A 26,910-nucleotide genomic window follows, 5' to 3' on the forward strand; every position below is an offset into this window, starting at 1 on the left:
CACATGGTCTAATCGATATGACAGAATGGGTGTCTTCTTTGGGGGACACCAGAAGGGCAAGGACAGCAGACATTGTGAGAGCAATGAGGAGGTCTGGCTGTCATGACTGAGCCAAGGATTCCCGGCGTTAGAGCTGATGGTGCTGATAGGGGAATGAAGTAATGAAGTTCTTGGAACATGCTTCTGCTTCCAACAAGTGTGTCTCAGGAACAATTTCAGGAGCAGATTTCAAGAACATTGCCCAGAGTGGGATGCATCAAAATAGATAGGGGTGAGGACCTGGGGAAAGTGTGCAGCAGCCAACATTTTCCTTAAGAATGTTTCCATCAGGGGCACCTGGGTGGCTCAGTGGATTAAGCCTCTGCCTTCAGCTCAGGTCATGAGATCAGGGTCCTCCAATCAAGCCCCTCATCAGGCTCCCTGCTTAGTGGGGACCCTGCTTCCCCCTCTCTCTCTGCCTGCCTCTCTGCATACTTGTGATCTCTCACTCTCTGTCAAAAAAAAATAAATAAAACTTAAAAAAGAAAAATGCTTCCATCATAATGGTAGCATGTACTTCGATATGTTTACTTTATGCCAGACACTTTTCTAGTCATTTTACATATGTGTATTCCATCTTCATTGCAATGCTTTGAGGTAGGTGATATTAGCATTGCCATTTTAAAGATGGGAGACACTGAGGCACAACTTGCCCAGGTCACATACAGAGTAAATCTAGGACTTGAATCCAGTTTATTTGCCTCTAGAGTTTCTGGCTGTTAATGATACTTTATCTACACTTGACCAGTCTCCCCGATTTCTTACCTCTCCCTGTTGCCATTAAAATATACCAGTTGTCATCAAAACTCGAAAAACTTGTAGTGTTATCACTCCCAACAATATCTGCTTAGTAAGAGAAAGCTGACTATGTACCTAATGGGATGGAGTACCTAACAGTGGTCATCAATTTAGGAAGAGGGTGGAAAACTTTTTCAGTAACCTCCAAAATTCACTTTGGAAGAGCCTAGTCTCTGTGATGGACTGTTCTGTACTGCAGGCTTCTGAGCTGTCCCTAAAGGATATGATCTGTCCAGGTGGCTTTGAATCATCTAAATGACCTGGGTGAGAGGATGTGAGTGCTCACCTCAGTGCCTCCAAGTTTAACTTAGAGAGTACATGCATATTTCTTTGGTCCATGAGATTTTCAATACTGAGCTACCAACTAACTGATTCTACCTCCAGGGATGTAGGGCTTTTGTCTTCAGCTGCTTGCTTCTTGTCTGTAACTATGCAGTAGCTTGACGGCCTGTAGCTACTGCAAGAGAAAACACATATCCGTTGGATCAAAAACCCCAGCCAATGCTCAAAAGCAGTGAGGGACCCAGCATCATTAATGTGGAAACCGATCTAGTAAAACAAACACTCCAGAGGAGCCCTATGCAAAATGTTGCTTAACATCACCTCTTTTCTCTTTAAATTTGTGTTAATGTGTAGTTGACAGAAGCAGACATTTATCTTCAAAATTAAAATGAAAAAACGCAGTTCTTCAAGAATATGCTGACCTACTTAATTATTACTATTTTTTTAAAGCTAAAGAAATTTCATTTCAAGATGATGAGTAAAATCCGTTGATTTTGAAAATGCGTGTGACTCCTTGGTTAATTGGGACCATGACATTGTCTGTTTCCCTCATTCAGTTTCTTTTTGGATTGCAACACAGAATCACTGAAGAAGACATAATTTCATAAATAATTGCTCACCTTTCTGGGGGTAGACTGCAACCGCCTCTGATTGATGCAGGCAGACGTGTTTATCCCCTGTGTTTATATTCTCCAGCTGCTGAATCTTTAAGTGCAATTTCTTGTCGGCAATTTAATCAGCAATATTCTGCATTAAGAAGAGCCCTCCCTGCTTTAGATTTATAAAATGCAGAAACATTTCAATTCAGAAATAAAGCTACCCTAGTCAATTTTTTAAAAATCCAAGATTCCCTCTTGTATTTAATGTACTAGGACTGATTTCTTTCTCTCCTATTGAATTACCTCAAACAGAAAATCCAATTTCTGATTTGTATTTAATATCCTATGTTTTCAACACTTTAACATCTAGAAGTAATTAAATATTAGGTATAAGTAAAGGCATTCCTACCAGCCACATCTCACTCTCTGATGTTTGTCCTGCTTCCTAACTGAATATGATCTAGAGGGTTAGGGCAGGAGCTAGATGTCACAAGACATTGTTTCCATCATAGTTCAACCATTAAAAAGCTTCAAGACTTTGGATAAGTCCATTACTTTTCTCACATTTCAAATGAAAATATTAGGTGCTAAACTGGGAGTCACTTCTGGCTCTGGTGTTTGATGCATCTCTGGATTACTGAATGATGTGTAAAGCCTTCAAAAAATGACCCTCTTCCTGCCTCCGAGACTGTCTGATGTTGTTCTCTCTTGCTGGAAGAGCTTCCTCACTAAGTCCATAAAACAAAGCCTAGTCCTTGAATCTCTGCTTAGCATCCACCTACTTTTCATAGAGTTTTTCTTGTGCTATTGTCTTGAAATTCTCTCTCTCAAACTCCAGGAGCACTTCGTACTTCTGTAACAGTGTGTGTTATTCTGACTTACTGTGAGGTCTTATTCTTATTCCCATTAAGACGTATGGCTGAGGAGGACAAGGTCCATACTTTCTCATCATTTTTTTTTTTAAGGTAGCCCTCATCCCAATGCAATCTTTCTCAAAGTTGATATAGCATAAATATTTATTGAACTTGTTGAATTAATAGGCATAATGACTTGAGAGGGCTACTGTTCCCGAGGAAATAAAAACCAAATGAGAAATGTTTGACCATTAAGTGAAAAAAAAAAAAAAATCAGATCCTTTGACTTAGAAAATTCCACACTGAAATCAATATAGTCATTCAGCCGAAAATGACCTATGCTGAATGCTGAATTCATTGCTTCTGCTCTTAAGTGTCCTGTTTAAAAGAATGTCTATTCCATTCCAGGCAGATTTATTAGGAGAAAGATATAAAGAATTTAGCCATAAAGCATTTAAATGTGGATCATTCTTGTCAAAGCCTCATCAGTTTCTGGATAGATGAATAGTGTGAAATTGATCACTTCTCAACATTTGAAGAGAAAAATGCATTTTTTAAGAAAATAATGGAGATCAACATTTTAAAGAAGGAATTTCAGTCTGCTTAACATTATGCATTATTGAACTTAGGTGGTAGAGAGAATGAAAGCATATTCAACCAGGTCATTTAACCTCTTTGGCAGAAAGGCAGTGCATAAGTCCAGGGACCTATTATCATGTGACTGGCAGCCTTGTTCATGTATGCTTATAGGTAAAAATGGGTTCGAGTTATAAAATATTTGAAAAGCTTTTATAATTTCTGAAAAACTCAGTTTTTCAGAATTCAGTGAATAGATGGCAATCCCAAATTTAATGAACTGTCTGTAGTGCTGCATGGTATTTCTTGGTTGAAGCAAACTCATTATTGTTGTTAGTCGATGGGAACTAGGTTAGTTAAATGTTCCACTTCTAGTGGAATAACCAATCAACTGGAGAATCTGGGCTATTGCTATTCCCAAATAAAAGAAATAAAAATACTAAATAGAATCTAAGAGGGGGAAGAGAGCATTAGTAGCATGGATTTTGAAACAGCGTTATCCTGTCTAGCCAGGTCTACCCAGAACAATGGAACCTAAAGGAAAAAATTCAAATCTTAAAGTCTGTAACATTCCTCTGACAATTGACAGTGGAGGGAAAACTTTCCCCTACATTTTATTCTGGTCAAGGGACAGATTTACTTTCAATAAAAGAGCATTTTTAAAAATATTTACATGTATTTCCTTGTTGTAGATGGAACCAATGTAACTAAGTTGGGAAAGAAAAAAGAGTAGAAAAACAAAAGGTGGAAAAATTCAGCACATAAAGATCAGAGGCATCTATGTATCCTCCATCCCTAGATATGGGTGGGTAATTCTAATGTGGTTCTAGTCCCATGATTCAAGCAAGAAATCCAGATTCCCAGGAACTAGAAGACTGAGAAAAAGTTTTGGTATTAGTAGCCCCCCACAGAATGAAGACAGCGGAAATGAGGCATTGCTCTCTCAAAGCTCCCACATTCCAAAAATCAAAGTTGACTCTAGATCCACAGACTAGCTTCTTTCTTTGATCGGTTACTTATTAATCACTTACTAATGATTAATAGCAAGAGAGATGTGTCAAAACGATGAAAGCTTTTTGTCCATGTTGGCCCAAGAGAATCTCAAACCTAAGAAATTAGATTGCCTGAGAGTGGTCTGTGTTTGGTTGATTGATAACGTTTACTCAAGGGCTGAAGAATTTACTTTGTCTTCTAAACCAAGCTATGTTTATGAATTCTCAGTATGAAGTAAAACAAAATTGTTCATTGATGTTTAAGAGAAAAACAGCTTGATTTTCTATCCAGCCATGGTTCTCTATTTCTCTTTCATGGTCAAACCATTCAAGTGAATGTTCTGCCCTTGCTGCCTCTGTTTCTTGTCCCGCAGCTACAGTTCCCAAAACCCAGTTCCCGCTTCTGCTCACACAAGTCACGCAGGGGTTAATTCCCAATGGGTCTCTGGCTCTGGCCTCTTTCCTCTTCTGGTTCTCTTAAACCTCACAGAACATCTGACCCTGTTGTTTGTTCCATCTGAAGACATTTCTCTTGATTCTCCTGCAATATGATATCCTCATTAGCAATCCTTTTTGGACTCTGTTTCTTCTGCTTTTTTGGCAGGGTTGGGGGAGGTCTGCCCCCCATTAACTAAAAAAGCTCTTCTGACACAGTGTTGATTAGCTTTTGAATGTTTATCATCCTAACTAAACTGTCAGGGCACAATACTGAGTCTGTTTTATTGCAGCAACAGCACATTTGCTGGCACAGAGTACATGTACGGTATGCGTTCCTTGAATCATCAAATGACTGTTCCACTAAAGTGAATGAATGTATATCTGATCTCCAGAGTTAAATGGTAAATTTTTGAGAGCGAAGACTGTATATTTTAAGTGCCCATGGTTTCTGTGACTATGTTTTGCATAGTCAGTTTATTTTATGGATTATTTTTCCAAAGCTAACATTTTTTAAAATAGCAAAGCCCAGTTGAATTACCATAAAGTATTGCCAATAATCTGAATTTTGCACAGGATGAGGAGATCAAGACTAGTGAAGATATTTCAAAACCAGCTGCTCCAAAAAATATTAATGGAGAACTCAGGTTTAGATAAATTTTTATATGAAATAGTAAGAAGAGAAATCAGTCCTGTTACTGATTGGGGAAACTATACAGTACTCAACAAGGAAAATGAAAGCAAATACTCATAGTGTATATACACTCATAGTGTATTATTTTGTATAATAATTAAAGTAGGATCTATTAAAAATAGCATAGCATAGGTATTTACTGAATGATTCTAGAAACAGTATTAAGATCTTACATAGTAGATAGAAAAACTATCAGCTAGATTGTAGATGGTATTAGTATGGCCCATTTACTATTTAATTACCAGAATTTAAGGAGAATAAAACATATATCCTCATTTCTAAACTTTTGTTTATTTTTAAAAAATTCCTTTGTTCGAACAGCATAAAAAACTATCTCATTATAATGGAAAGTATTTTTGGAGAGTTCCTTGAGATACACAGGTAACACGTATGGGCAAAGACACAGGAGTAAATGTCCTACGGTTGAAAGATGGATTTATCACTTAACATCTGTGCTTTCAGAGCATGTCAAACTCTCCATGTATTGGTTTTTTTCATATTTACCTCAGAGGATTGTGAAAAATTAAAGAAAATGGGGTTCAAGGAAAGACCTTGTAAAATGTAAATTGCTGTGCAACTATAAGGGGCAATTGACTTTTATCTCTCTGTGGAAAAAATAAATATTTTATTAAAAAACGAAGTAAGGTCAAAAAATGAATTAAATTTTCAGAGGTTCTATATTGTTCGTATAACTCTCTTCAGTTAGGCTTGGGTAAAGGATCTGACATCTTAAGTGGCTCATCCAATGCCTGATGTGAGGAGCATAAAGCATTAGGGAAAATGTAAGCCATTCTCTGCTCCCACAGGGGGCAGGCTGCTTTCAGGTTGCTGAATGATATCTCAGTCTTGAATTTGGAAGGACATCACACCTGATGCAGTACAGTTAACCCTATTCTAGAAAGAACAGCTCGGAGAACAAGGAAGCTGTCTTCATTGTACAGAGCTTCAGGTAAAGGATGCCTGAGTGGCTCTGTTAGTTAAGTGTCTGTCTTTGGCTCAGGTCATGATCCCAGGGTCCTGGGGTAGAGTCCCCAGGCGCTGGGCTCTGTGCTCAGTGGAGAGTCTGCTTCTCTCTCTTCCTCTGCCTCTCCCCCCGCTCATATGCTTTCTCAAATAAATAAAACCTTTAAAATAAAACAAAACAGAAAACAAAGGGTCAGGCAACACGAAACATGTTGGTGAAAGATGTCTCAACAGCAAAAGAAAAAAGTCACTAGAACTGAGGAGGTTGGTATGTTTTTCAAATGTAATAAATATTTTTTTCTGCTTAAAATTATTTTTTAAATAAAAACTCTGCTTCTAAAAGGCATAGGTATTAACCAATGAATTAGTTGGAAAACAAGAAGACCCTAAGCGCTTAATATAAAAAATATTTAGTATGTAGAGGGAGGACAGTCAAAGTTGCTGGGTCTAAGCAGATTCAATAGAATTGCCTTTTCTTTTAAAGTGGTCACTTAATAAACAAACAAACAAAAACCTTAAAGGTTAGCATTTGAAAATTTCAATGCCATAAGACAACAACACTTAAATTTTGTACAGAATTTTGCATTTAGCCACATATACAGAAAGAATGCTAACCTCCTCAGTACAGGTTAACTAGCATAAGTAGGCAATGCGTGGTGTGACCAGCCATAGTATTTCTCATAAATGAGAGGCTATGACACAGAAATAGCTATTGAAATGCGTCATTGTCAATTTTCTCATATTTTATTAACTTCCATGCCTTTCCCAGTTAAAGTCTTTATCGAGATGCTAATTAAGCAGAGGTTTGCTTTGCACATCAATTTTTAATATTCACTCCTCATAGTAAAATGAAACCTGCAGCATGCAGCTTCTCCAGTTAAAAGCAGTCCTGACCTACTTCCATGTGAAATCAATGGAAGACTTACAGAAACTTACAAGTAGCTGACATTTAAGGAGCCCAGCGCCCAATCCATGTTGGTCTAAAATGTGTATTTCCCTGGGCTTCAGCATCCTCTCTTTATTAATTTTAAAAGTTCTTCTAAGAATAGTCAAGACTATGGAAGCTAGATAATGAAGCCAGACCTGAGTTTTGTGCCCCTCGGGGATTGGGAGCTGCTGTGTCAGCTACATCTGTGGTGTCTTCCAATTAACAGCGACCCCTAGGTCTGGGACTGGGGAAGGGAAAGCAACCCCTAAAGGGCACCCACTTGCCTTCAAATATAATCCACAAACAAGCAGTATCACCTCTACCAGAGTACAGTCTTCAGACACGTATGTTCCAAGGTTTTTGAAGTAAGACATATCACATGTAGCAAAATTTTTGGAGACTTGTATGTTACATATCTGAATTGAAGGCAGTGAAATAGGAATACAAATCATACCCAGCTAGACAGAGGAACAGTAACCATCAGGGCAAGCACCCTGGGCTTCCTTCTGGTGAGGGCCTCCTACTGAACACCAGCCAAGCTCCTTTCAAGAGTTAATGTGCAAGCCACATAAAAGGACAGAAAGGGAGAGTCGGCCTCATGGTAAGTTCCAGAATCCTAAGCAAAAACTGATGGAAGAAGTAGTGTTCAGTGTACATGCCTTTTATTCCCTTGGGTAAGTTTATGCTTAAGTATTTGGGGAATTTTTGATGCTAGTAACTCATAAACATTTTAACCACATATATGCATTCATTCAGTCTTTCTTTCACTTGATGCATGTTTATAAAACACCTAGTGTATGCCAGGCACTATTCCAGGTTCTAGATTCTTTATTTTGAATTGTCAGGCAATAAAACCTGAGAATCCAAATGAAGATGAGAGATACATTTATTAATGAGGAAGGTGCCTTGTGAGGGAAGATTTGGCAGCCAAAAACATTGTTACAAAGATATATAGCTAAAAGAGAGAGAGGTTTAAAACGGAGTATTTTATTTATTTATTTTTTAAGATTTTGTTTATTTATTTGACGGAGATCACAAGTAGGCAGAGAGGCAGGCAGAGAGAGATGGGGAAGCAGGCTCCCTGCTGAGCAGAGAGCCCAATGCGGGGCTCGATCCCAGGACCCTGAGATCATGACCCAAGCTGAAGGCAGAGTCTTTAACCCACTGAGCTACCCAGGCACCCCTAAAACTCAGTATTTTATTTTATTATTTCTTTATTTTTAGAGAGAAACAGATCACGTACCCATGAGTTGGGGTGGAGAGAGGCAGAGGGAGAGAGAGAGAATCTTAAGCAGGTTCCCTGCTTAGCAGAGCCTGACACAAGGCTCAATCTCAAGACCCTGAGATCACAACCTGAGCCAAAATCTAGAGTCAGATGGTCAAACAACTGAGCCACCTAGGTGCCCTTAGAATGGAGCATTTTTAAAAAGCATTGTGTCTCTCTGTCCCCTGCATCTACGCTGTACCATTCTGGCCCTCCTGGCCCATGTTGCCACATCTCCTTAGATTCTGAAGCTCACAAAGGCCTGGACATCCTTGATCCACTCCAGTGGACTGGACTGGGTCTGGTGACCCTCAGCAGACAAGTGGTTTTTGTTTAAGATGTAAACATTAACCCCGCACTACTCTCTCCTTATTCTTCTCCTATTCCTTTGGTTTTTCCGTTTCCCTTCCTCTTTTTTAATCCATAAGCCTAACCCCATACCATGGATACTGGAAATCTCTTAGGCCTTATTCATCATTCAGATGGATTTTGCCACAAAGAAGTCTGCTACCAGATAACTTATGAGACAAGGCCTCATGCTAATAAAGCCCATTTGTAACATCAGAAATAAAAAGTAATATCTAATGCAGGTCCTGTCTTATTTGCTTTGAATTCATGAAAAGGTAGAAAATAAATGGCTCCATTCCTGAGGCACTCTGTAATGAAACAGCTCATCCATGCCTTGTGTGTATGTGTGTGTGAGAGACAAAACATGAAGAGAAGCTGATGCGGAGGTGAAACAAGGGGGCCGGTGGCATGCGTCCAACCTGAAAGTAACCTGAAAAAGAGAGAAGGAGAGAGAGGGAGGGAAAGAGGAGAGGAGGGAAAGGGGAAAGGGGGAGAAACGAAAAGAAAGAGCAAGGAAGGAAGGGAGGGATGGAGGAAAGGAGGGAGGAAGAAAAGAAAGAAATATAAGTGGAATGATATCACCATATGACATTTCCAGAGAACTCTTGTATCCTACCTTCCTTTGCTCCAAAGAGAACAAGTGGAGAATAAGATCCTTAACTTGCAGGACGCCTGGGTGGCTCAGTTGGTTAAGCGTCTGCCTTCCGCTTCAGGACATGATCTCAGGCCCTGGGATCGAGCCCTGCATGGGGTTCCCTGCTCAGTGGGGAACCTGCTTCTCCTTCTCCTTCTGCCCCTACCCCCTCTCATGCTCTCTCTCTCTCTCTCCTCTCAAATAAATAAAAATTAAAAAAGAAAAAAGATCCTTAACTTGCTACTCTCTGTCCGTTGACCATGAGTCACACAGTGGGCACTCGATAAATATTTGCTGGGCCTTGGAAATCGTCTTATTTAACTTCCTCATGTTAGAGACAAACTAAAATCCGAAGAGGTTCAAATACTAGAGCAAAAAATAGGCTGTTAGGTAAAAGCATATTCTGAAAAGAGTTCCAGCTCTCCTGAATACTCTCTAGATGCTAAGAAATCAACATTTAAATAGATATCTATGAGTTTTGCCTATAGCTTTACTTGATCTTCTTGATTAAGTTCATTTAAAATACCATTTTGGATTAACCTAGTTAATCAGAGACTTTTTATAAACAAGTGCTGGATTTCCGCCCCCTCTTCAAATTTATATGCATAATTTTTCCTAAGAAAACTAAGAAAAATTCCAGATTGGCCAACAATGATTCCCAAGCACCATTTCTTTATTCTAGCCATATTTATCTAGAGAATTGGTGAATTAAAATCAGCAAGAAATGCTATACTTTATACATTCAATTCTGTAGTCATCAGTTATATTTCCCTTTAAAGGGTTAACATTTCTGCCTTGTTTTGCTTATGAAACCTTAATAGCAATGACTTTTTTAACCCCTCAAACCTGGCCATTAGTAACTGTGATTCCAACAATCTAAGTTTTGCATTTGCTTTGATAGAATTTAATTATTCTTTCTACCCTTTGTGATGAAGGGATTATTCTTCTTAACTTTTAGTGTTTGCTTCAGCAACAGTTATGAACGTATTTTCAGAATTACATCTTTCAGGAAGAATGGAAATGATATTTTTCTTCCCATGCATTAATATTTTTAGTGCCTGAATGCCTCTGTTTCTTTTAAAGAAGACTGAAGCATTTCTCCATCTGCCTGTTAAAATGATTTGAGTCTTAATTAATGTTGATTGCACCTGTGCATGTATTCAACTACCCACACACCTCCCATCTACTAGTAGCAAAGCTTGTCTTTCCTTTGAAAATTAAAAGAGAGAACTATGATTTTAAAAAAAAAAATGGGCATAGAAAACAGACAACACTGAGAAGTATGATGTTCTGTGGCTGTCTTAGATCAGTGACTTTGTATCTCCTAATGATTGTTTGGCAGATGATGTAAAGCACTTATGTTCCTTAAACTGCTGGTTTCCTTATCAATTATAAGGCAGCCTAGCTGAAGAAGCAAAGCAAAAGAATCAAAATTCAACAACAAATTCTCACCCACCCACTCACTGATTGTGTATGTTCCAAGTTTTGGCAGCTCAATTTCCCTTTATTTATGAAGATGGGGAACAATCATAATGCAAATAAATAAATCATAGTGATTGGTTTAAAATTTGAGTGGTCAAGCATTTTTCTTCTCCACCTATGAAAAATTTTTCAAGGAATTTTAATAAATATATAATAGATCAGCTGCCTTTTTTTTCCTTTCTCTTGGGTAAGGAAAGATAATTAAAAAGCTTTCAGCTAAAATATGGAAAATCAGGGAAATAGAGAACCCAGCCAATCTACAAAAAGAGTAATGAAAAATATATTAAGTGTTGCTAAAAATGTTCCATTAAGTGTAGAACAGTGGTTCTGACCCTGACTTTGCTATAGAAAGTCTTGGGAAGCTTTTAAAAAATTATCAATGTCAATTTTTTTTTTTTTTAACCCATGTCAAGGCCCCAGCTTCAGCAATGTAATCTAATTATGACCCAGGCATGGATATTTTCTGAAGGCTCTCCAAAAGTTTCTAATATGCGGTTAGGGCTGGGAATCTTTAATATACAATGTATTCTGGTATTTATCAGTAGAATCCTAAACTTGAAGATCCTTGAGTCCAGATGCCTCATTTAAAGATAAGCAAATGAAGATTCAGAAGGGGGAAAACCATTTGCCCAAAGTCTCCCAGTTAATTAGGGGTTAAGTCTGAATTAACACCCAGGGTCTCATAACCCCAAGTCACCTCTGTTTACTCTGTACCGTGTTGGGGTTGGGATTCCCAGGTCGTGGCATTCATAGGTATGAACCCTCTGTACTTGGCTTCTGAATTTCTAAAGTGAATCCATGCACTGTGTTGTTAACACCAATTTTATATCTTCCAACAACATCTAAGCCATTTCTATAAAACTGTGGCAATAACCCAAGCAACAGGAACATCAATTTTGATCCCAAATGCCTAATAGTAATTTCCTGTGCACATTAACTCAGTCTTGAGGATACATAAAAGTGTCCTACATTACCAAAGCCTTCCCAATCTATAAATGTCTAATAGCAAAATATTGTTTTGATCTTTCCAGTGATTCTCTTTCTCTGCTGTTGTTAAAAAGGTTATCCTGACTTTGCTGCTTAAGAAAATAGATGAAAACAGAAATGTTGTAGAGGCATTGGTAGAATTCCACAATTTTTTTCTTGTCAAAGAAAAAGTTAATTTGTATTCCTTTCATTTGATAGATAATTGGTCTGCTTTCTCCCAGTGGTCTTAGTTAAGAAGGGATCTGCTCATAAAGCTAAATCCTCTTGAGTGTCTTATAAAAAGGGCAATTCAAGTTATAGCCATGTATTTTTTTATATTCTTTTCATAGTATTGTTACTTCTCCTTGGGTTTGGCATCATTTCTTCTGCATTTTGGCTGTGTAATTGCTCATGCTATGAACAACACCTAAGGATAACTTATAGGTAAAACTATCCCTCTTTTGTCCTATGGTAAGGTTTCATTAATTAGTCTGAAAACCTCCTTACACAGGCCAAAGTTGTAATCTTAAGAACATTGGACTTCAGGAGGTGGTACTTTCATCAAATACGATTTCTGTACAGTATTTAAGTCCACATAAGCCCTATTTCACTTTAAACTGAGGAAATAAGTATATGTTTTCAATTTTTGGCACCTTCTTTTAAATTTTTTCCCCATAAAATTTCAGATCCAGAAAAACACCTTAAGGATGCTCTGGTCCAAACCCCTTATTTGATACATGTGCACACAGAAGCACAGAAAGAAAATGTGCCCAATGTCACCTAGATGATGACAGAACCATTACCAGGGTCAAGTTTCCCCGAAAACTATATCCAGAGATCATTGTACTATGACAGTCTCTATTCGGCATGGCTGTGACTGGGGCAATAGGAAGGAGAAAAATGTAAAAATCACATATGTTTGAGTCCCTGTGGCCTCCTTTCTTCAAGAAGATTCTTTTTTAGATGGTTAGCTTTATGTTAATTTTCTTCCTTGTGTCCTACTTAAGAATGACTCTACTGTCAGGTCTTCTCTAACTGTTGGCATATGATTCGGAATTTATCAAAAGACATAGATATCTTAAAACATCCTAAGTCAAAATGTGTGCCTGATTCAGGCTATAAACATTTTGTAACCCTAAAACTCTCTTTACCAAGTTTTTAGAATTCTATTTGTCCCTCTAAGAGATTTTTATCAGTGGTTTCTCTATCATACTTGTGATGGTACTAGATGTAGAAGGAGCAAGATAAGCTTTAGAATGTCAGATCTTAAATGGGAAGGAAGAACTAAAAGCTCACCATTGGCATTATCAGGGATTGCTAGGAGCTGTGGGCATAAATATTTCATGTGGTAAATTATAAGGAGACATTTGCATTTTTATGCACTATTTTAAAGTAAAAAAGAATTGTTGAACAATAAGGACATTTTCCATAATTATGTTCCATTTTTAATATGCAGAGAATTGACTCTGAGTTCAGAGTAGTTATTTAATGAGTTCTCCGTATAACCTTGTCTGGTATTTTTCTCTGAATTTTGACATCAGATTAAGACCAATGAGGTGGTTAAAAATGATTTTCTTGTCATTAAACATATGATGGATTTTTGAAGTTCAAAAAGTGGTCTTCATCTAGTAAATAGTCACAAGTTTCTCTACATTAAATGCAAATACTAAACATTGTTTATAAAAGGAAACACTACAAAACATTTTCTATTACTGCATCTTTGTATCTATATCTGTACACCCCACTGAAAAGGACATTGAAGAAGTTGATGGCATCATAATGTTAAGATGGTGATACCTTACTTTCTGTGGGTTTCATGTGCCCAGAGATAAGATGGTGCTGATAATGAGCCTCTGACCTGGGATAACTCCTCCCACATCTACCTCTTGGTCCTTCTTACATACTTCCTCTGGGAGAATATTCCTTTAACGCTAAGGACACCACATACTTTGCTCTTCAAAAATACAAACTCTAGATTGTCACTCAAAATCCTCCTTAATTTGTTTCTTCTTTTCTATGTTAATTTAGGTCCCCTTCTTTCCTAATACAAAGGCTTTCTTCCAGACAGACTGAACTTCTTATGGAGCCTGAACCACGGTTTCTCTGTACCATTCTTTGTAAAGTATTGGGTTTGCTTTTGCTTTTTTGTCAAGCTGGAAGTTTGTTGTTAGACAGGATCAGCTTTTGGGAGGACAGACCCAAGGAAAGACCCATGTGGGTTCAACAATTATGAGCAGCCATTCTGGAGAACAGTATGGCAGTTCCTCAAAAATTTAAAAATAGAACTATTCTATGATCCAACGGTTACACTTCTAGGTATTTATCCAAAGGATACAAAAATACACATTGGAAGGAGTACATGTACCCCAATATTTTTAGCAGGCTATATATGGCTCTTGTCAACAATAGCTAAACTATGGAAAGGCTCCAAATGCCTACCAACTGATGATTGGATGAAGAAGATACAGCACACACACACACACACACACACACACACACAATGGAGTACTACTGAATCATCAAAAAGAATGAAATCTTGCCATTTACAACGATGTGACTAGAGCTAGATTGTGTTATGTTAAATGAAATAAGTCAATCAGAGAAAGGCAAATACCATATAATTTCACTCATATGTGGAATTTAAGAAACAAAATGAATGAACATTCAGGAGGGGGTAAAGAGAGAGAGAGGGAAACAAATCATGAGAGACTCTTCACTGTGGAGAACAAACTGTGGGTTGTTGGATGGAGGTGGGTGGGGGGTGAACTAGATGAGTGGTGAGGGTTAAGGAGGACACTTGTTGTGATGACCACTGGGTGTTACAGTAAATGACGAACCATTGAAACCAGTATTGAACTGTCTGTCAACTCACTAGAATTTAATAGTAGTATATCATATTATATTAATATTATAACTAGAATTTAAATTTTAAAAAAAAGCACCTGGGTTACTCAGTCAGTTGAGCATCCAACTCATGATGTTGGCACAGGTCAGGAGATCAAACCCTGTGTTGGGGGTCCCTGCTCAGTGGGGAGTCTGCTTGAGACTATTTCTCTCCCTTTGCCCCCTCCCTGCTCATGTGCACGTGCTCTCTCAAAATAAATACATAAATCCCTAAAAAGGTAGTAAAAAAATAAAATGCAGAAAAAAAACACAAAACCCCAACTAGTTTCCCCTGGCTGCAAAACTCATCTAATCCACCCTCTCTTTCCTCATGCCATTCTTTAAATCACTATTTAATCAAGGTTTCCTGACCTCTCTATCAGGAAAAACCATCTACTATCCTTTCATTATCTACCATCTCTTCTTATTGCTGTTATCAGAGCTCTAACACTGTATTAATTCATGTAAGTTATTTTTTTTCTCCTCTTAGAGAAGGAACCCCATCAGCTAGAAGTCATGGTGTTTTATTTCACTGCTTAGTCTCTCACTGTCATGGTGCCTGACCAAAAAAAAAAAAAAAAAAAAAAAGTTATACATATGGAGCAAGACATATGCATTTTACTATTGATTGAACATAATAAGAAAATTTTTTCACTTGCCTTTTTTAATCAAAGCAATCCAAAAAAAGTATGTCAGAGTAAACTGCTAAAAGCAGTCTTTAAAAATGCATGTTCTTTATTTTCTGACTTGTTCCTCTGTTACTGATAAATATCACTTAATAGCTGTGCTTGGGATTACAGTGTGCTGCGGGAATTTAATCCTTTCTGAAAACTGCTATGGACCTCTGTATAACTTGCCTGTTGAAGTGTCTTAGAAGCTGAGTTGTGCATAATCATTGCCATGTAGACTGACAACTTATTTCTCCCAAATCTCATTGTATTAATTTTCCTGTTTATACAATCTCCAACTTTTTAAAATTCTTTCTTTTAAGATTTTATATATTTATTTTAGAGAGCAAGCAGGATGAGGGGTAGAGGGAGAGAGAGTGTCTTAAGCAGACTCTGCACTGAACACAAAGCCCAACTCAGGGCTCGATCTCATGATCCAGAGATCATGACCTGAAATCAGAGTGGGACGTTTAACTGACTTAGCCATCTATGCACCTGGAATCTTCAGTTAAAAAAAAAAAAAAAAAGAAAGGTGGGTTTTAAAAGTTTTTCTGATTACCTTTCAAAATGAGGTAAATAATCCTCCTTAAAAGAACCCCAAGGGAAGAGAAGGAAACTAAACAAAAGAGACACTAGTGTGGCTATTTGTTTACAAAGCCCCGAGTTCAAATCCTGGTTCCTCCAAATACCCACCCTTGACTGACCTTGATGAACTTATTCGCAGCAGGAGCCTAAGTTTCCTGAACAGTGAAGGTTATCACTAGACAAGCCTGGGAAGGCTATGCAAAGATTAGGAATATTATTTGTAAAGAGTGTAGTACAACTTCTGATGCAAAGGAGCCACAGAGTCCGTGGAAATTTTCATCACAGTACTCCTGCTGCTGGGCATTGTTTAGAGCTTACATTCTGCTTTTCCACTAGTAACTAGGAAACAGGGAATAACATTGAGGATATTACCTATATATTTTTTAAAATCAGGACTCCTATTTATTTCAAGGCTCCCCATCAGGTGGCAGGAAAAAAAAGTTGGATGTTACAATTGCCAAGGATGCTAAACAATTCATTAATGTTGTTTAAGAGCTCACTTTCTTAATTTATTTTTGAGTTCCTTGTGATTTGACTGGCAGGGGAATTAAATTGAATTACAAAAAAAAGTCACCTTGACAAATGTAAAACATTCTGAAATATAAAGTAGAGGTATACTTTGGAACAGAAATAGTAATACTATTGAATCTTCATGAAGGATTTTGCTTTCTGTACTAGCTTTGGGTTTATAGACATATACAATTTTAGACTCAGGAGGATACTTAGAAATAACTTATTTTAATCTACAGTTTTATTTGAGGAAACTAAGTCTCGAGAAAGATGTTTTATTGAACTTACTGAGCGTGGACTCAAGATCATCTTAACCCCTCTCCAGAATGGTTCTGCAAAATATTTTAATTTATTGTAAATATTTCCTCAATACATCTAATTTATATCAAAATTATTTTTATTTTAAAGAAATAGTCACTACTTTATTTGTGAATATTTTTTAAAGGTCTCATTTTAAAAATTACTTCTTGGAGATTTTGTTCTTTGCTACTATTTTGAATGAAAAACAATTTGGAAAAAATGGGGGTGGTATTATCTTCATTCACATGAGTATAAATAAAATATATAAGCTGTTTGAACAATCATTTTAGAGATTCTTTCAGTTGTACATTCAGCATACATTTATTGAAGCCATAGTATTTAAAATACTTATTAAATACTCACTAAAAATGTATTTATCAATTTTATAAAGTATTTTTATTAGAACTAGAGTTAAGAAAGAAGCATTGCCTGCCAAATTCTTACACTGGTATTTGGCAGTTTGACTAATCTCTCTGCCCCTCATTTTTCTGTCAGTATGCCAATAAAAATATTGTCCTCAGTAGAAAGTCAAGGAATTTATATTTAAACTATATTTTATAGGAAGGAAAATGAGAACTATTATCGGTTAAAATCTACATTAGTTCAATTGTTATAACAAATAACTACAAAACCTCAGTGGCTTTATACAATACAACCTATCTCTTGTTCATGTCATAAGACAACAAATATCCCAGGCCTGGGATAATCCATTAGTGGGTCCAGTGGAAATTGGGAAGTTCTCCCCATAGTTATTAAGAAGTTTCCCTGTGGTCCACCCTCATTTTGATGGCCAGACCTCAGTTATGTGGCTCCCCTCACTGCAAGGAATGCTGGAAAGTATAGTTTAAGTGCATGCCCAGAGAAAGCAAACATATTTGGTCAGCATCTGCCTGGACTCTGCCCACAGATCCTCTTGGCTTCTGCATACGAGAACAAACAAAACTATACATTGCATTCTCTGAGTAAAGTGCCTCTCATTACCCTGCAGTACTAGAATTTCTTAAAGAAAGTGTTACTAAAGTATGTCAACATTTGAGCTATGCTTGATGACTTCAGTGAAGGTGTTTTAAGTAGAGTTAATTTGGCAGTATCTCTACAATCCTCATCCACCTTGATAAAAAAAAAAGTGAATAATTAAATCATCTAGATGTTTAATTGAGAGTTTTTAAAGACCAAAGATGGTGTTTGAAATTCTGTTTATCATCATACCCCATGATAAGTGTTATTCCCTGCAACCTAATAAAATGAACTGTTGAATATAAGTCAGTATGTGAGTTCCGAAGTCTTATTGTGAGAGATACATGCTGGGCAGTGGCCAGGAAACCTGTGGGTATATCAGGTCTTTGCTAATTGCCATCTGTGTGACCTTGAACAAGATGCACAAAGGTTCTGAGCTCTTTTTACACCTGTAAAATGATTAGGATTATTTGTATATTCTATTCTACTCCAGTGTGCCTCATCTATTTTATTATTTTGTTAAGTAATACACCTTATCTATCTTATTAAAATGGAGGTTTTACTCTGTGTAACTTCTTCACACAAACATGGACTTTCTTTCCAATTTTATTTAAAACCATGTATTCTCCAGTTGCCTGAGCTATGGCTCTTTTTCTATTTATATTTGAAGAGGTGACATCCCTTAGATGTTGGAATTGACAGAACTGACCCAAATGACAGAGTTCACATGAGAGAGGAGCAATAATAAAAAATAAAAAAATTGGTCCTGCTCCCTCATGCCCTTTTGTTGTGGAAACATGGGAGCCCGTGCCCTCTTTTCCCTGGAGACCTGGAAGATGGAATAACAGAAGTGTAAGGAAAGGACCCTGGTGCTCACTTGGACTCATAGGAAAACCACATCAGGCTGTCTGGCTCTGACCAGCTCCAGAGACCACAGTTTTAAAAGACACCATGACGTGCAATTAGCGTCCGGGCCAGTGTCCCCGGAAGGGTGAGAGCTCTAGATTTGTACTGGAAGGAAGATGTGAGCAGCAGCAGAAAGATTGCCTCATTCTGGATTCTAAAGGGTGTCTGCTTAAAACAGAAATAGACTAGTTCCGAGTTGCTCCAGAAACAGGACTACCAACAACCAACTAATGGTGGTGCTTGGAGGGAGGCCGACTTGGGCTATGTATGAGAGCTTTCTAGCAATTAAACATGTTCAAAAGGGAGCCAGACTTTCCCCATGAGGTGAGATGTCCCCTCCCTGGAGCTCTCCTCCCAAAGGCATGGGACCAGCTCAGTAATGACCTACACACACCTTGCTTTTCATGAGCTGTTACAACTGTGATTTCCAAGGTCTCTTTCAGTTTTAAATTTGATGATTGAATCTAATACCCATCTGATAATGCAATTTAGTTCAGTGCCTTCTTCAGCACTTCAAATGTGCTGTCTTTTCTGCCTAATTAATCTCCCTTGATCACCTTTCATTATTTCCATTGTTCAGCAGTTGGAATAGAATGAAGGCACTTTGATCCTGCTGATTACGCTGATATGAGGGGACAATTCTGAAACATTCCTTTTGTCCACAGGAAGCTCCAACGCTCATCATGTACATGGGCTTTGGTCCCTTTGTCACCAGGCACTGAGTCCATATTCTTAACCAAGGAATCCCTGTATGAGAGGGTGAAATTTCAGTCAGGACCACAGAGATAAAAGCCTCTTATGTAAATCATCTGAACCATATGGAAGTTCATAAAAATAATTAAATGACAAGGCAAGTTAATTCTTATATATTGCAAAAAAGGAAAAAGGGAAGGAAGGGAGGGAGGAAGGGGAGAGAGAGGAAAGGAAGGGACAGGAAGACGGAAAGATCTTGTGTTCCTCCAGGAGCGACTGGTCATATTTCCAAAAAAAAATACTCATTTTCCCAGGCAAATAACTTGTTTTTTTGATTGGTCAGCAAGTCAATTAGAAACATATGTGGGTTCACAAAAACAATTTTAGCTCACTCATATTTGTCATTGAGGGTTACTGGTTCATGGCATGGCCTATGTACTGGGTAAGGGTGGAGAGGTGGGAGGAAGAGGTTGTACGTCACAGCTTATGAGGGGGTTAGATTCAGTAATGAAGGCTAATTAGCTGACTGACCTGGGTGAAGCATGCATTCATTCATTCATCTTGTCTATTCTCACTGAGAACTTTGTTAGATACTGAGGACCAACACAAAAGATACAATCTCTAGTCTTAAGAAGCTGTTACAGTCTGGTGGGTGTACTAGGACATATAAATCAACAATTACATGACCTTCCTAGCCAGAAAGGAAGCAAGTCTGGAAAGAGGATAATGCTGTCAGTTTTATGTGTGTGGTCCACCAGATGGCCATATGCACAGGTCCATCAGTATAATAGTGTTTTTTTCTTTGTCGCTAGAGCTTCACAGGGATTTTCCAGTTTTGGAGACTTACAAGAATCCTCTCTATCACTTCTCTTTTTTTCAAAGATTTTATTTATTTGTTTGAGAGAGAGAGAGAGAGGGAGAGCAGGAGAGGAGCAGAAGGAGAGAGAGAAGCAAACTCAATGCTGAACATGGAACCCAAAGTGGTCTCAACCCTATGACCCTGAGATCATGATCTGAGCAAAAATCAAGAGTCAGACACTTAACCAACTGAGTCACTGGACTAAGCCACTGAGCCATGTCCCTCCTCCATACATTTCTGTTGAAAGAGTAAATGTTGATGAGGAAGAATGAGTCAGAGAAACTGGGAAAAGTCAGCATCTGGTGGGGGACAGATCTGGTGGTAAAAGCCATCAGACCTGGGAAGCCAAGCCCTTCTAGATGGCCCAGGGCCCCCATGAAGGCATGCAGAACAAGAGGAGGAATAAGGTAGAAGCCAAAGAGACAAAGTATAAATCCAGATACAGCATAAAGAAGGGGGATTCCTGAGAAGGAACTTCAGAATTAGCTGCATGAAGTGTGATAGAATTGGAAACCTGAAGAAAAATATTTTGGTCATGAAAAGGTTGCTTCTAGTCTGTTATCCTTACTTGTCCTTCTTTAACTTGAACACCGTAAGAAATTTAAGACCATAATTATGCAAAGCACACAGTTTGAAAGATGAATGGGATGGAATCTACATACGTTTCTCCCAGCAACATTTCAGTTCAAGATCAGATTTCAGTGGGAATGTCAGACTTAAATTTTTTTAATTTTGAAAAAGGTTATTTATTTATTTGTTTGTTTGTTTTTTGAGAGACAGCTCGCAGGAGCAGGAGTGGGGGGGAAGGACAGAGCATCAGGTTTTAGAGCAATAGATGGCATTCAGTCCTTCATTGGAGAGCAAAGGACTACCACCTTCCACGTAGCTGGCCTTGTGCTTCATGATGAGGCTAAGAACTTAGATCTGAAAGAATTAAGATCCCACCTAGAAATTTACCACAGTGCCTAAGATTGACCTTGCTCAGGAAAGTTTATGGTACCAACATCAATTTTGTTCTTCAGGCTTTAAGAAAACATTGAAATATATGGAATGGGATAAATTCCTCCTGATCCTCTGAGTAGATTTCTTTGAGGTTTCGATCTGTCTTCTTGAATATATTTCTTAGTCTGATTGTCTGCTCTCCATTTGTTTATTTGCAACAGCTATTTTGAAGATTTTCGTAGTATTTTACTTAGAAAATGCATTTTATAGGAATCTTCTCATGAATCTATGTAGGAAACTAGATTTTTTCCCAAATAAAATTCTCAATAGTACATTTACGATTTTCTTCCAGATTTTTCAACTTTGTCCTCAGTCTGGGAGGTAGATATTAAGGTATATCCACACACAAGTCCAAGTAGCATGATTTCTTCTATCCTTTTGTTCAAGTTTCTCTAAATAAATCTGCCAAAATTCCCTGAAGTCTAACCTCTGGAGCCTGAAAACAAAGAAGGAAAAAAGACTCCTTTTTGTTTCCAAAGCTGAATTGGGCTTTTATTTAGTTGAGGTTGGAGACCTCAGTGACACTTCCCCAGTCTGTGTATGCGAGTAATTTGAATAAGAACAAAGAAACTGATGCTGGTGGAGGTGCTCTGACACACAACCTCAGCCTTTCATATTTAAAATGCTACCCAAAGCCGCAGGAAGGAGATTGGATCCAATGTTATGTATAAGCATTTTTTAGTTTGGTTAGTTTCAGTCCCAGTGGGAGAGGACTGGGGGTGTGCACGTCTGTGTTTGTCTGTGAGAGAGAGAGAGATAGTAAATGCTTAATATTCGTAGTGGAAAAAAATACAGAAGTTGATAATAAAAGCAAGCATCTCAATGTTTTGTTCGAAATCTGGAAGAGAAGGTAAAGTGAAACAGATGGGTCATTAGGCTTTGAGGCTGTGACATTTGGAAGCCACAGTTACATTTTCCTTGAAACTGTGAATAAACAGCTTGGAAATAGTCTATGATGTTCTTTTCTGATACTGGTTTTATTCCATTTGACTCAGGGCACTGAAAAGCAAGTGTTAGTTAAATTGTCTTGTTGTAATTATTATGCAGGAATGTATCACTTTTTAAATATTTTTACTTCCTATATTCCATTTTAGTGTAACTGGGATTCGGGCTTCTATGGGGCCCATTTAAAGGCCAGGAGTCTTTCTGAGGTTGTTATTATAAGACCACCTTCTTGGTTTAAGTTTTCTCTCATAAAATAATATTCATGACGTGTTTACACAACGGTATAGCTTTCTGGAGCTGGAAGGAACCATAGCAATGTGCGCAGAAATGAAGAGCAAACAAATGCGAACAGGCAAAGGCTATTTACTAAGAGCTTGCTGTAATAAGGCAGTGAGCCACCATACTTAGAACTGCAGAGACTTGAAGGCGGGGAGAAAAGTAAGAAATTCTTGGTGGGAAATGGGCTAGACTTCAGATGGGACCCAAACGGAGGCTGTTGGCATGGGAAGCTGCAAGCAAGGCCAACCCGGGGGTCATCCTATGTGACTGGATGCGAATGCAGATTTGATTCTCTCTGGGGGTCCCATACTGGAAGCAAGAGCAAAAATTAGGGAAGCTATCAGTGATTACATAAATTCTGGCTGTTTGGGGCCAACAGTCACATGGATTGTTTGGCTGCCTGGATTGTTTGTTAGACATAGTAAGTAGTCTGACTTCCTAGAAGTCTGACTCAAAGAAAGTAGACTGAATTTCTGGGCTCATTACCCATATAGATAATGGGTTGGAGTTCTATTTTTATATGTGGCCTGGCAATTCTCCATTTGTGTTTTCAATTTCTCAGTGATTATCTAGTCCAGATGTCGAAAGATTAAATAAATTCATAAAGAACAAATGGCTAGAGTTTATTTAAATTAATAGTATCTTTTACACGTGTAGCACGACCTAGTTTTAAAAATATATTAAAATGGGGCACCTGCGTGGTTCAGTCATTAAGCATCTGCCTTTGGCTCAGGTCATGATCCCAGGGTCCTGGGATCAAGCCCTGGGTCAGGTTCCCTGCTCAGTGAGGGGTCTGCTTCTCCCTCTCCCTCTCTTCCTGCTTGCGTTCCCTCGCTTGCTGTTTCTCTCTCTCTTTCTGTCAACAAATAAATAAAATCTTAAAAAAAAATTTTTTTAAATGTAGAAAATCATTAGATCCTTCCAGTTAAATTGGAGAGGTTAGATGGGGCTGGTTTTATCTCTATTTTGTAATTAAGAAAAATGAAGCTTTGAGAGGAGAACCCAGTGCTCAGTGATGTGGGTTACTGGCCCATGACCATGCCAGAGCTGCGAACCTGGGCCACTCAGATGACCTCACCTAGGGTTTCTGACTATATTACAAACCATGTCTGCCTCTGCACCATAGATTCAGGTAATGGGGAACCAAAGTGGAACATTTGTGTTCTCACGCTGCTACAAGTCATTAAGTGTTTGAACAAAAACATAAAGAAAGCAAATACACATTCTTTGAACCATTTCTGTGATTTTTTTTTCCACTGCAGTCTTTCCCAACGAATTCTCATTTGAATGAAACTTTCAACCTGGTGTATTTTACAACTTGTGATTGTTTGATAATCAGATTTTTGAAAATACTATTAACTTTGTGTCACTTTAATACATTTACAACACTCGCTTCATTCTCTTGTTCCATTAGGAACATTGTACTTCCCACACACATCAGAAAGATGCCTGAGGTGTTGAGAAAACTACTAAATAAATAAATTAATTAAATACCTATTGAGCAGTATGCAAGGTGCTAAAGACCATGAAACAAAACAAATCTTAGCCCCTGCTTCCAAGAACCCAGGACCTTTTGGGAAGAGCAGATACATGGAATGCAGAGATGAGGAAATCCTAGCATGGGGTGGGGATATGGGTGGAGGATACTTAAACTGAGTGTCCATGACTGAGAAGCCTTCCAGGAGGAACAAAGACAAGATACAAAGATCTTCAAAGCAGATGAGGTAGAAGACAATAGCACAAAAACAGCCTTGTTTGAGTTAGAAGTGGAGTGGGGAGGAAGAAGGTCCAGCCAGTTTGGTAGTGTTCCTTGAGCACAGTGTTCATGTGGAAAATGATGCAGTTGGAGAGGAAAGGAAGAATGACAGTGGGGATCTTGTGGGTCATAATAAGGAGATTAGACGTAAGTCTATGGGTAAAAGGAGGCTTCTGGAAGGATTTTAGTCAAGGCTACATTATAAACAGGCTTGCATTTTTTGTTTGTTTTTGTTTTTAAACACTTCTCTATGTGCATTAGAGAGTGGCTATCACATCCATTCCCTGAGATAACACTGTTTAGAACACAGCAAGCGGTGATCACTCATAAACCATCTTTACGACATGTGTTTTTAAGCACTTCTGTATATGTGTAACAGAATGGCTATTGCAATCATTTGCTGAAAAATACACTTGGTTAGATTTGCATTTTAAAAAGATTATTTTGACAGTATATGGAGCTCATACTTCAGAGAAACAAGGATAGAGAATAGGAGACAAGCTTCAATAATTCAAGGGCAATGATTAGAGTTACAGCCACACTAATTGAGGAAGATGTGATACTAAGTACAACAGAAGGGAAAGCGAGATATTCACAAATAAAATCTGTAGACTCTGCTGACTGATGAGTTGGGAAGTAACAGTTAAAGAAAAGGAAAGACAAGCATCTAGCTTGGGTGATAGGCTAGACAGGACAGGAGGAGCTGCTGGTTTAGGGAGAAGTGGTGTCAGTCCAAGATCTGAAATGTTTAAATTTGTGTTATCCATGGGACATCCAGATGGACTCACCTAGCAGGCCATTGGATAAATGAGTTAAAGCTAAGGATAATGATTCAGGATTGTGGTAAACTATTTAGAAATCACTAACAATCTGGGAAGATAAAAATCACAGGAAGAGTGTATATAGAATGAGAAAAATGGTGGCTAAGCTCCCATCTTGGGGATGGCACGTAAGGGATGCATGGAGGAAGGAACATAGGAATGGCAAGGAAGTAGTGTTGGATGTAGAACACAGCCCTGGAAGATGGGCCATTATTGAAGCCAAGAGAATTGAAGTTATAAATGAGAGTAATCAAAGAGTTGTCAAATGTCTTAAAAACTGTTTTTTAAATTTGCCAGTTAGAAGGCAGTAGGTGAGCTTAGCAAAAGCAGTTTTAGCAGAGTAGTGGGCTGAATTCATGAATTCAGAGTGCGTGGCAGAATGAATGGAAGATGAGACAGTAAAGACAGTGAGTCTAACATGCTCTTTAAGAAGTTTCCTTGGAGTTGAGTAACAGAGTTACTAGAAGACTGAAGACTCATTGACGTTCTCTTCTTCCAATGAGAAAACTATTTCCCAATGATATTAACTTGCACACCTGTTATATTTAAATGTTGTAATCTCCAACACACTCCCAAATTGACAAAAACATATATATATATATATATATATATATATGCATAATTTTTATTTATTTGACAGGGGAAGAGACAGCAAGAGAGGGAACACAGGCAGAGGGAATGGTAGAAGCATGCTTCCTTCCCACTGAACAGGGAGCCCAATGCAGGGCTTGATCTCAGGACCTTGGGACCGTGACCTGAGCCAAAGGCATATGTTCAACAACTGAGCACCCGGGTGCCCCCCCCACCACCAAATATATTGAAAACATTTGAGAAAAACGCTCTTTAATGTTTTAAAGGAATCTTGGAAGGATTCAACTTTGGTTTAACAGAATGTAATTCTGGTTAATACACAGAAACGACAGAGGAACTGAAAGTCCGAAGCCACAGCACGGAGCCATTACCAAAGTTGGACAGCAAAGAGAGAGCTCATCACGGGGCATCTTCCAGAGAGCCTGTCAAAGCTCAGGAATGGGATGGAACACCAGGACCACCTGTGGTTACCAGTAGACTGGGAAGATGTTCTGTGAGCCCCACTTTGTTAGCAGGAAACCACAGCTCAGGTAAGAGAGATAATGGTCTTTCAGTTGCCATTATCACTTAGAGGACCATAACCACAGATATGGCTGTCCCTACTCATAGAGACAGCATATAAGCAGCCCTTCACACCAAGGGATGAGACAATGTGTTATACCACTCCAGGGAGCATTATCCACATGGACGGTAGAGAAGTGAACAGTTCTTCTTGGAGTTGTATGGTGAAGCAGCAATAACAGCTCAGAACATCTTGTACTAAATTTCGTCTAAAGCATCTAGAGGCCTCATTGAAAGCACTTTTAATTTATAAAGTTTAAGTGATTTAGAATTTATGCTTTCTGTGCTTCAGAGATGAGTTTAGGCAACTGGGACAAAATGAACAGAAAACAGAAGTGAGGATATATAGGTAACAAAAACTGAAGGCAGGAGGGAGAGTAGATATCATGAAGCATGTAGACTGATGATCTGAATGCTGTAGTGGGACCGTGGGCACGCTGCTGAGTTTCCAGCTCTACGTTAGAAGAGTTAGAACGTTTTAATCAAATGCACCTTTAGATTTTACCAGTTGAAATTAAAATCTGCAATGCAATTTTGCATTGTTAATAGATAAATATCTTTATAAGCATCAGATGTTTAAAAGCAGCATATGTTTGCTTTGAAGTGATTAGTCTACATAATGAAATTACAGAGAGCTGTCAATTGAAGGAAAAAAAAAACCCAAAAAACAAAAAACAAATAATCAAGTGACCTCCTGTAGTTTTCAGGTTTCTATCCCTCAAGAATGTTAAGGTTCTGAA

General features: G+C 38.2%; 1 protein-coding gene across 3 annotated transcripts in view; it reads left to right on the forward strand.

Annotated features, from left to right (window-relative positions):
* NYAP2 (neuronal tyrosine-phosphorylated phosphoinositide-3-kinase adaptor 2) overlaps window positions 1–26,910 on the forward strand; it is a 257,207-nt gene that overhangs the window by 160,122 nt on the left and 70,175 nt on the right. For all 3 annotated transcript variants that reach the window (XM_044241717.1, XM_044241718.1, XM_044241719.1), the window contains one exon: window positions 25,933–26,139. In XM_044241717.1, coding sequence (XP_044097652.1) covers window positions 25,933–26,139 — 207 coding nt within the window. The remainder of the gene's footprint in view (window positions 1–25,932; window positions 26,140–26,910) is intronic.

This window comes from Neovison vison, chromosome 3, assembly GCF_020171115.1.
Source record: "Neovison vison isolate M4711 chromosome 3, ASM_NN_V1, whole genome shotgun sequence".
Taxonomy (NCBI): domain Eukaryota; kingdom Metazoa; phylum Chordata; class Mammalia; order Carnivora; family Mustelidae; genus Neogale; species Neogale vison.